The sequence below is a fragment of the Amaranthus tricolor genome, chromosome 7 (assembly GCF_026212465.1).
Source record: "Amaranthus tricolor cultivar Red isolate AtriRed21 chromosome 7, ASM2621246v1, whole genome shotgun sequence".
NCBI classification, from domain to species: Eukaryota; Viridiplantae; Streptophyta; class Magnoliopsida; order Caryophyllales; family Amaranthaceae; genus Amaranthus; species Amaranthus tricolor.
Genome location: NC_080053.1, coordinates 11,266,186 through 11,278,425, shown reverse-complemented (window position 1 = coordinate 11,278,425; position 12,240 = coordinate 11,266,186). Strand labels below are relative to the sequence as shown.

The window sequence follows — 12,240 nt, the reverse complement described above, 5'->3', positions numbered from 1 at the left end:
CAAAGAGACTGTCACTTAGGCAAATGGATAGGTGGGGGTTGATTATAAACAACCTCATAAATGGAGCGAGTTGAGTAGCTGAGTGACTGGTATGCTATGCCAAGTTCATTTTCACACATATACCTCAAATATGTCTCTAAACATCTATTAGCCAACTTAGTTTACCCATCACTTTCAGGATGCTAGAATGTAGAAAAACAAAGGTTTTTACAATAAATAGTGAATACAAAGCTTTCCAAAATTGCCTAAAAAAGAGGGGATCTGTATTCTGTATGGCCAGCCATGTAAAATGAACACATGATCACGGCAAAGTTTGACTTTGACCTCATTACTTCCATTTCTTGTTGCCATCTCCATGATTCATAAGCTGTTGAGAAATAAAATACATATTAAGAACAATCGATGATACAATTGGATCAAGGTAGAGGGAGTATGAAACATTCATTTCTCAAGAGTCAAGAGTTTATGTTTCAATTTTAGTCCAAGATCTTTAAGATGCCCCAGAACAAGTTGCCAAGTATTCCCTGAAAATTACTCTCTATTCTTTGGAGTTTGCTCTATTTAATTCAAAAAACTCTCACATAAAATGGTCAAAAGGGACAAACTCAAGGGACGGAAAAATAATAGCGTCAATATGTTGGAGTTGATGATAAACTATAATAATAGCCTAAAAGGCATAAATCTAGAATACCTGATCCATAGTCCTCATACCCAATATCCTTCAATTGTAAAGATGAAGAAACACAAAGCAAGGATGAAGGATTTCTAATAATGAAAGGATAGCACAATATTTACATTTTGAAGTAGCTATTATAGCAAATACATACATGTATGAGCTGGCACTATACAAGCAAGCAACATTTTAGAAGTTGGAACTACAAGTAACTATTACTTTTGCAAATGAGTGACCATTCGAAATTCTGATGTCTGTGGACTCTAGTACCTATGCCAAAATGTCCTGCGTGCTGCGGCAGATTTCATCAGCATGAATGGTTGGCACATAGACTACATCCTTCAGGGAACTGTGTCTTCGTCCGTAAAACAAGTACACAAAAACTCCTATTGCCAGCCACGCTGAGACCAGCATCCATGTAGAGGATCTGAACCATCGAATACAAACATACAATCATGCTTGGGTTTATGATTCGGACTATTCAAAGTTCGTAAGTAGGAATGTAGCTAGAATGAGTACAACGTAAAATAAACTCACCCCAAATTTATTAACAAGTAAACGTTGATCAGAATGCAAACAATTGGCAGTAAAGGAACCAATGGACAGAGGAAACCTGAAAAAAAACAATATTAATGTCCCAGCTACAGCTATTCAATGAATATAAGGAAAAAATTTAGTGGCCTGTGGTAATGTTAAGGTGAATATATCTGTACATATTTTTTAAACACCATTGAAGAACAACGTACCTCCTGTGTGTCCAAAGCTGTGCCTTGCATCATCTTGATCAATGCAAGTGAGCACCGTTAGACCAGATAGAAGAAGACCACCACCCACTCCACACAAAGCGTATCGGAGCAAACTGAGTCAAAAAACAAGTTAGAATACTATAGATATTTAAAACATCTAAATATTAACACATCCGATGCATATTTCTGACAGTATTTTTTCATGTAAACCGTGATATAGCTAATAGTAGTTCCAAATTTTAAAATCAGAAACCTCATGACCTTTGTGGTTAAAGGTATTAGGATTATTAATTGCACAAGATATATTTTAACCAGGGGTACTCAAAACCGAATACTGAATAAATCCGCAACCAAGAAATCCAATTTTCCGGATACTAAAAATCATGATCTGGTTCTAATCCGATTAACCCGGATATCCGGAATTTCCGGTTTATCCCATATCGGACACCGGATATCGAATACCCGGATATTCGGGGCAGGATCAGATGAAAACCACTAAAGTGGTGAAAACTGAAAACCGGACTGAGATCTACATAATGTGGCAAAAGGTGTACATACTATCTTATAAGGTATACATATTTTTGTGAAGGAAAAAAGTTCATATTATTTATAGAAATACCATCTGAATATGTACACCTTTTAAGAAATTTCCACTTATCTACAATATTGCCACTAAAAATATGTACACCATTTAACTTTTTATGTATACCTGTTTTCAGTTTTCACCACTTTAATTGGTTTTCACATAATCCAAAACCTATATATATATATATATATATATATATATATATATATATATATATATATATATATATATATATGGACAATTGAAAATCAATCATAGATTTGTATTAAAGATAAGGGCTGAATAAATTGTACACTTTCTTAGCGACAATCTCTTGCATAGATTTGCTATCGTTCATGTTAATATTAACGATTTGACTTGTTTATATAGGAAGTAGACAATGCACCCTTGAGCAACATATGACCCATTAATAAATGATGAGAGATATGGGTTGCTAGTTCAAAAAAAACTTGTCAACGATGGACAATTATAGTAAACAAACAGATTACACGACACTGTAGTGTAACCAGTTTAATATGAGTTGAGGTACAATTGAACTCTTAACCCATAAAACAAATGGGTTAGGTTCCAGTAGAAGACCTTTAACCCATTACAAACAGACATTACTCTCATCTGTTTTCTAGCTCTAACTTCAGTAAGTCTAACATTCATCAATATGAAGACTGATACAAGTGTTAACAATAACTTTTTCAAAAGAACATCATATACTTGAGGTGACTCTAGATAACACGGGTAAAGTAAAAGAATCTAAGTAATAAGATAACCTGCATGTATCCAACAGAATTTGGTAGGCAGAATAAGTTGTGTTTATACATATTTTCTCGTATTAATTGTAGGAAGCTGTCATCTGATTACATACCTGGGAAGACCAACATAGGAAGCAGCAGAGGTAAGGAGCAGCACTCCAACAAGAGTAAGCATGATAGTCCAACCAGCAATTTTCCTTCTCTTTTCATCGCTTAGTGTGTCTGTCAAAGGAACAAAACGATTCAAAGACGTTCCTGAAACTGTCTAATAGAAGACCCAACTCTTTTGGGGTGCCACTCATGATAAAGTCACAACTTGACAAAAGTTATTTCGTTTTATCCAGTTCATTTAGAGAACTTCATTGTTTTTATTAGAAAGAGCAAGGCTCTAATAACATATTTTAAACACTACCTGACAAATATCGAGCTTCTTAACAACTTAGCTCACGATCCTATTCCCTTAACAAGGCCATACAGGTAAGAGAAACCTCCAAATTGGCAAGGTATGTGATCGAAGTCTCAATTTACTGAATAGATGAGAGTGCAATGTTGAATAAATAAACTTACAACTTCCATCAGCTACTTGCTTCAAAAGCACAGGAAAATCTTTAATAGTTACTTTGTCCAGTAGAGGTTCAGCAATATCCTTAGAAGTGCCAACATCCTCTGTAAATCCACTGTAGCGCAAAGTAACAGCATCTATAGAATCCTGAATTGACGATGGAAGTGGCACCTCGGTTGGCGGAACATATCTTATTATTAGGAGTGAGATTGCCACCGTAGTAAATGCCAGTAGTGTACCAACACTGACCTGTACCAAAAAACTAAGCTATTACGATACATCTCTAGGATATGACAAAACCCATCTAACTTTTTACACTATGACTATTACAGCCACATTTGGTAAATACTAATTAATGACAGTAATAACAATGCCAATTTCTATTAGATTTCCCATATCACTGTGAAAGGTAATTGGTACTAGGCAATGCAAATTCACTCCCATAACATTCCTTCATAATTTTATCACAAACATTACCAATACAGGGTGTGTGGGATACTGATTACAAAGAAAAAGTTGGAGCTGAGAAACATTAACATTTCCATTATTATTCCCTTTATAATACAGAAAAAAGAAAGGGAATTAAAAATCCTCCATTTGTACTCCAGAAAAAAAAGCAGGATGTCAGGGGTACAATAACTCTTACACATTGGTTAGGACTTAGGAAGCATACAGTAGAGAAAAAACGAATGGAGTAAGACGACCTCACTAACCTAAGATACTATATATTGATTCAGCAACTATACAGACAAAACAAGTAGAGATCTTTAATTCAAAATTCACCACCACAGATGATAAAAAATTCAAAATTGCAAAACTAATCGTACTTGAATAAATTACCAAGGTCAAAGAGCAATCAACAGTACGTGTCTTCCTTACATATATGATAATTCAAAGTAAAAATGTGACCCAACACTAGTCTTCTGTATATTAACATCATTGGACAAAAAATGCTAATCAAGTTACTTATGTCCTCCCTCCCCTTTAAAAAGAACAAAAGAGAAAGAATATAAGTCAGGCTCAGTAATGCATCCTATTTCTAACCACTTCAAAAGCTTTAAAAGACCATCGTCCACAAAAAATCTTTACAGATCATTCATCTTTATAAGCATTACAAAACACTAACCATTCCTGCCAATTGTGAAACATCCAAAAAGAACGCCATCAGTGCAGCAACAATTCCAGTTGTCACAGTGCTGTTCACAGGAACCTGAGATTTTTTGCTGACATCAGAGAAGAAGGATGGCAGCAAACCATCTCTAGCCATCGCCATAAGAATTCGTGGCTGAACAAAACATACTCTATTAGTAACATATATAATCAGTTTCAATGATTTATAATATCTAACATTCAACTTGTGAAACTACTGCTATCATTCAGGCTTCATGTAGAAAAAACACAAAAGACAGAGACTTGCCTGGGGAAGAAGTGAGCCCATCAATGTCGAGCAGAGGGCTGTAACTGCTCCAACAGTAATGATATATCTGCAACGAGCAAAAATTCTTATAACTAATCAGGCATCACATATGAATATGTTAAACGCACATCTAATAAAAACTTACGCTGCCCAGTATAACCCATGACTCGTGAATGCAGAGGATATAGGAGTATCAGGATCCAAAGCATAATAGGGTACCAGACCAACAACAACAATGGAAACAAGCATGTACAATGCACAGCATATAGAAAGTGCAGTAGCTATTCCTAGTGGCAAATCCCTTTGTGGATTTTTCACCTAACAAGGAAATTAAGTCATAAATGTTAGGTTTTCTGCGCTCTTGAGCAAGGAAGCTTTTTTGCCACCATTCATTTGTACGCAATAGTACCAATAAGATTTACTACCTCCTCAGCAGTGCTTGCCACTGAATCAAAGCCAATGAATGCAAAAAACACTGTAGCAGAGCCAGCAAGCATCCCATCCACTCCATATGGGAAGTATCTAAAAGAAGAGGGAAAATGTATAGGAAAGTTATAATCATTTATAACCAAAGACTACTGGTCTACAATATATAGCTCAGATACCTACCCAGAAGATTGTTCATATCCAGGCCATCCATTTTGGAACCCAAGATACCCACCAGCAATTATAACGAAAATCATGGCGCATACATTTGCAGATGTAATAATGCCTTGTGCAAATGTACTCTGCAAGGTTGGAAGGTATTAGCTTTTACAGCTGCACAGTGATTAAGTTTAAAAGTAGAAAGCATATAACTGAAGCGTAGAACACTATACCTCCTTGATGCCAACACATAAAAGCCCAGTGACCACTAAAACAAGTATTGCGGCACAAGGGTCCACTGTGATGTCAAGAAAAGGAATATATTGACGGGCAAGGAAAAAGGGCAAGCTACTCTCATCACCAAAGAGCAACACCTAGCGAATCAGAATAAAATTTAAAATTGGGGTTAGCTCCACAAAGTTCCACCAACACACTATCACATATAATATATCTAACAGCTGCTAATAAGTGACCGTCAGACAATGCCATTGATAACCCAAAATGATGTAGTTTAGATTTTAGAACATCAAGAAATCTACAGAAGGGAAAGGAAAAGAGAATGAACAATGTAGATCTGACAGGAGTTGCATCTCAAGACTTAATTCATAGATAGTATGATGCAGAAGATTAAAAAGTCATAGTACAGCTCTAGAATAGATACATCAAATCAAAGTATTGTACAGTAAATCAAAGTAGTACTAGCTAACAAGCCACAGAAAAACAGAATGAAACACACCAGATTTGGCGATATACCCCGAGCAACAGCAGAACCGCCAACAGTATATTCCAAAATCACTGCCCAACCAATTAGCCAAGCAACACTGAATCGTGAAAAAAAAAAAGATTAGCATATTAAGTTTTTTTGCAACTCTTACGAGAAGCACTTGCAGTATCATGTCAGCAGTATAGAAAACTGAAATAACAGACTTTGAACCAGGAGAAATTTCAAATCATCACCTTTCTCCAAGACAAATGTATGAATAATGATATGCACTTCCAGCTGAAGGACATCGGCTTGCAAGCTCTGCATAACAGAAGGCCGAAAGGCCAGCTGCTATTCCAGCTATAAGGAATGAAATAGCAAGTGATGGTCCAGAGTGCTCTCTTGCTACTGTGCCAATAAGTATATAAACACCAGCTCCAATAGTAGAACCAACACCTAGCATAAGGGACCAATAATTCAGTCTCAGTACATTTGAATGTGAACTCAAAGATTGAGATGCATAGAGTTACAGTTTTCAGCGTCGCACATGGTATTTATTTATTGTACTTTTTAATAATATGTTGTACCCATGATTTTGATGAAATTCCATATTTTAGTATATTAACTAATCCACCTATTGAATAGCAACACTAAATCTAGATAAGCTTGAGCTATCACAAAGGAAGGAAAAACCCATTTAGGAATACTTTCATTGCAATACTGAGACTCCTAAACTAATTTCGACTGCATTTGTCCAAATTACAAAATCATCAGGATTCTCTAGCATAGGCGCTAAGACACGTAGCCCTTGTGTCGTTGTTGTTCTCATTAATGTCAACTCTTCCTGTGCAAAGTACAATTCATGCACAAGTAAAACCCGTGCACTTGTACAAAACCCATGTGTAACCACTTTCGTCAGTTGTATACCTAGACACTAGACCGCCTAAATCATCCAACTCTAACCTATAATCTACACCCATTTATATCGACGTATACCCCTTTAGAAAAAGTTTGACCTCGAATTTTGTTAAGAAAAACCCTAACCAATTAAGTCATTAGACAAACCTTTTCTCTATGGCATGATCAATCACCTCAATTCTTGTAACATCTGCAGAAATTTCTAAACCTTCAACATTGCTCTTAGACCTCTCTAAGACTCTAACATAGTAGTTTCAACACTAACCTCATTGTCAACGAGTAGAAAAATAGGTATGAACTTTGAAAATCTTACTATAGATTTATTTGTAACATGCTATATGTTTTTAACTACATTTGTTGATCTGAAATCAAAACACACTTGTCCAGTACATCTTCCATAAGTTCTACCATGTCGTTAGTGACAAGCTCTCAAGCTCCTCTAAGATATACTAATCTTCAACCTCATCTTGGATGTGAACGACTCAATATCATTAAACATCCTATCGTATTTGGTCTACAATTTTAATACATGATCATCTATATTTGAGAACAATAAATAATTTGATAAGTACCTACTCTCGTTCTCCACTCACATACCGGCTACCACCACAAAACGCAAATCTTAAACCTTCACGCGGAGCCTTGGCCTGTTTTTTCTGTGCTCTTCTCAAGTGAACCAACTTCAAGTCTTCAAAATCCACTGAGACTCACACAACCTCAATTATCCATACCAGACATTATAAAGACTAGCTAAAACATCTGAAGCCCAAACTTAACCATGGACCCATACATATCATTGCACGTTCCCTATTAAAACAGCTTTTTACAAATGTAGCAAATCTAGACGAAATAATGGAGTTCACCTCTCAATACAATAGGATACTACATCTGTCCTAATATGGTATAATATACATGGTGACATCAGGTACAAAACCACTATAAAAAAATCCCTTTCTAAGTATTGATCGAGTATTAACTTAAGTCATAATAGGGGTTCAATTGATCAATTCACACCACCTACATGAAAAATTAATTCGTTCACTTCCCCCTTCACGGATTCTCCCGCCTATCCAATATCCAAAAAATTTACTTTAAATCATTAAGTATTCCCTCTCTAACAGCAATCAAATAACCATTACTTTCTCTCTTTACACATCTGACTTAAACACCAAACCAAGTCACATCTGTTCCTTTTGAAGAACAGTTCCCATCACTCAGAAAGTAGGCTCAATCAGACATTTCACAAGAGATTACAATAAATCCTACTTAAGGAAATTCAACTGTTTTAGCAACAGAAACAATACATACTGTTTTTAAACGAATCGAAAAAATGTTGTATCCAATAATTGAGCTCAAGGAAGATCTTCTAATAGATAAAGGTCAAATCAAAATAAAATAGTAGTATCAAAAGCAAGAATCTCAGGCTGATTACATGATTATAAATTATGATAACTTTATGCAAGCAATCCACAAAAATCACTTGAAAAGTATGCCATCAACAATCATTCTGTGTACAACTCATAGCCAATTATAAGATACAGTCAGAATATATAATCCAAAAATATTTCACGGAAAATTCATTAAAAATAAATTGAGATACCAAAAAAAAATTAAAAAATAAATAAAATTACCAATAGCAACTAGATGAGGAACAGTTAAGGCTTTTGCTAATTGATGACCAGTTGAGGAAGTGGTATGTTCAGAATCCACCCGTTTTCTCCTCACAAAGCTTCTAAAATCGACATAATTACCAGCATCTACTCCTCCCAAATTCCCTCCTTCACCAAAACCCATCTTTCTTTTTTCTTGAGTTTCTTCCCCCTTACTCTTTAACTTCAAAAACTTTGAAAAAATTATAGAAACCCAATGAATTATTCAAGGAAGACACACAGAAAAAAGAGATTAAAATTGAACAGATCCTAGACGATAAACTATACACCTTTATTATGAAATTTAACGATAAACCAGAAAAAAAAATTAAAAAAATGAGGTGATAAAGAATAATAATTGAGTAGAAGTAGAACTAGATTGATAAGGATGATGGGGTTAGGGATGTGAGGGAGAAGCAGTAAGGAGAGGAAAACGAGTTGTAACAATCGAGAGATTTGTTTTTGTTAACCACAAATAGAAAAGTACACTTTTTGTAGTCTTTATACTGAATGGAATGGAATTATGGAATTATGGAATTATTGAAATGGAACAAGAAAATAAAATATAATTACTCCCAAGACTGGTTCACCTTTTTTTTTTTTTAATGGAATATTTTATAATGGTCAAAACTTAAAATCTCACGGCAACTTTTACACCTGTTTTTCGGGTTTTTATGTTTATCCATCGAGTAAACTACCCGATATTATAAATATTGAAAAATTTTACTTTATTCTCTAATGTTTTTCTTATTTATAATATTTCACTTTAAGAAGAGAGAAATTTGACTAGATTTTTTTAGAGGTCTATAGAATATACTTCCTCCTATTCTTCTAAAGTGTCTCATGTACTTTTTTATGCACTCTATTTATGCATTTATTCAATCATTAATATATCTAATTATGTATAATTAAAAATTATAAACAGTTAATATTAATAAACTTTACATTAAGACGAATCAAATAAGATCTCATATGACTAAAGTTTTAACTTATAGAATAACAATAAAATACAATTTAAAAGTGACATATGAATAGTATCCCAAAAGTAGACGACACTTAAAGTGGATAGAAGGGAGTATAATATATCCATATGAGATCTCATTAAATTTGTCTTAAATATACTTTATCGTCATATATTTTTTTACAATTTTTTATGATGCACAATTAAAGATATTAAGGCTTAAAATTACTTTATATACCTTGTAAAAATAAATAAAAAGAAAAAAAAGGGAATAAGTAGTAGGATAAAACTCACAAAAAATAAATATATTTATAAATTACTTAGCGAATGAATTATTTGTTTTCCCAATTTTCCACATCTTATAGGAGCATGTAGGATCACAATGTAGATTTTCTTGTATTTCATTTGAGTCTTTAAACGTGTTTGGAGAGAAATGCGTATTTAAAGGAAAAAAAATAATAATAAGCGTACTATTCAAATTAATATATATATATATATATGAAATTTTATATATAATTTTTATTGAAGTGACTTTCAATTATATTTTTGATGTCTAACTTTGATATATTTACAAATTTATTAAAGAGTTTACATTCTCTTTGCTAATCTTATTGAGTTTTATTGAAGATTACAAATATTATAGTTATTTTTTTTATTATGCTCAACTTATAATTTAATTCTAACGATTTTACTACAATTCTTTTTACCAATGACCTTATGTTATCTTTTCTAATCTTGTCCACAAATGGACTGACTTTTCTTTTTAATCCAAATATGTCTATAGTATATATTACTCATTTTATCCTAATTTTCTACTAACAAATAAACCAAATTTTAAAATTAAAAATTTAAATCATCAAATATAGAAGTATATGGAAATATCTCTACCATGTTTTTATTTTTACCAACACTTTTTATTTTTACCCATCGTTTCACTTTATGATATTTCTTTTTATGAAAATATCTTTACCATGTTTTTAATTTTTCATTTACACAATTTTTCTTTTGTAATATCTTCTATAAAAATTTTATGTCTCCATTATTAGGGGCGAGCATAATCAAATATCTGATCCGAAACATGTCGTTGGATCGTAAATCCGATATCATAAAATGTTGTATTTGATATTTCATATCTAATCCGTTTCGATTCGAATATCCAAATTAGATATTCAAAACGGATATCTGGAATATCCGATATTCGATGTCAATTAGGATTAATTGAAAAAATCGGATATCCAAAATAGCCGATATCGAATATAATCAAAATGATTTTATTAAAATATAACTCTTTTCTCATGATTATCGGATATCCGAATTACTTATAATATGCGGATATCCGATATTCGAAATAATGTCGGATATTCAACTATTCAAAACTGTCAGACAGTTGGATATTCTAATCACAAAATTGATATATGAATCCTATCCAATATTAAAATTCGAATCGGATATTCGAATTATAGTTTGTTCCGTCCTACCCATCATTCCCTTAATATATGTCCGATCATCCAACAACTTCATCTAACAATTATATACAAAACAACACAAAAATAAAAGTTTTTGCCTATATTTCAAAGATCGTTAACCCAACCAACCACTACAAGTCTACAACCAACATATAACTTAACCAATTATAATACTCCTTCGACTTTTTTGTTATTCTCAATTATTTTATACACAATTTTCAAAGTAATTTTAGAGTTTCAATATCTCTCTATATATACGTTATTGTGTGTGTGTGTATATATATATATATATATATATATATATATATATATATATATATATATATATATATATATATATATATATATATATATATATATATATATATATATATATATATATATATATATATATATATATATATATATATATATATATATATATATATATATATATATATATATATATATATATACATATATAACTTAACCAATTATAATACTCCTTCGTCTTTTTTGTTATATGTATATATATATATATATATATATATATATATATATATATATATATATATATATATATATATATATATATATATATATATATATATATATATATATATATATATATATATGTATATATATATATATATATATGTATATATGTATATATGTATATATGTATATATGTCTATGTGTGTGTGTGTGTGTGTGTGTGTGTATATATATATATATATATATATACATATATATATATATATATATATATATATATATATATATATATATATATATATATATATATATATATATATATATATATATATATATATATATATATATATGATACAACGATAGAGTTGAAAGATATGCTTTATTTGAGGAGCTTAAACAAATGGTGGTACATATTAATAAACCAACTCTTATGTTGGGTGACTTCAATGTTATATTACACTCTGGGGAAAGAATCGGCACCTTTAGATGCGATCGGAGCATGAGAGAATTCTCGGAATGGATAGTAGAATTGGGTTAGATCGATATACCTTTACATGGTGTGAAGTTTACGTGGAGAAGGAATAAATTGAAAAGTAAGTTAGATAGAGGCCTATGCTGTCAGGCTTGGCTGAGGAGATTCCCGAATTTGAATATGGTGGGTAAAGAAGTTTCTCCGATCACAATCCCTTACTCCGGAAGTTGGATGCTGACAACAATTAGGGTCCTAAACCATTTCGATGCTATAATGCTTGGT

General features: G+C 32.2%; 1 protein-coding gene across 1 annotated transcript; it reads right to left on the bottom strand.

The window, feature by feature from the left end:
• Positions 1-683: 683 nt before the first annotated feature.
• Positions 684-9,162, bottom strand: LOC130818720 (cationic amino acid transporter 2, vacuolar-like). Its single transcript, XM_057684899.1, has 14 exons — positions 8,568-9,162; positions 6,273-6,474; positions 6,052-6,136; positions 5,549-5,689; positions 5,340-5,458; positions 5,156-5,252; positions 4,876-5,048; positions 4,731-4,797; positions 4,440-4,598; positions 3,319-3,562; positions 2,865-2,973; positions 1,420-1,532; positions 1,211-1,286; positions 684-1,100 (listed from the first exon to the last, which is right to left on the bottom strand). Exons 1-14 carry the CDS (start codon positions 8,728-8,730, stop codon positions 944-946), a joined length of 1,905 nt encoding a protein of 634 aa, XP_057540882.1. The 5' UTR covers positions 8,731-9,162; the 3' UTR covers positions 684-943.
• Positions 9,163-12,240: the final 3,078 nt, after the last annotated feature.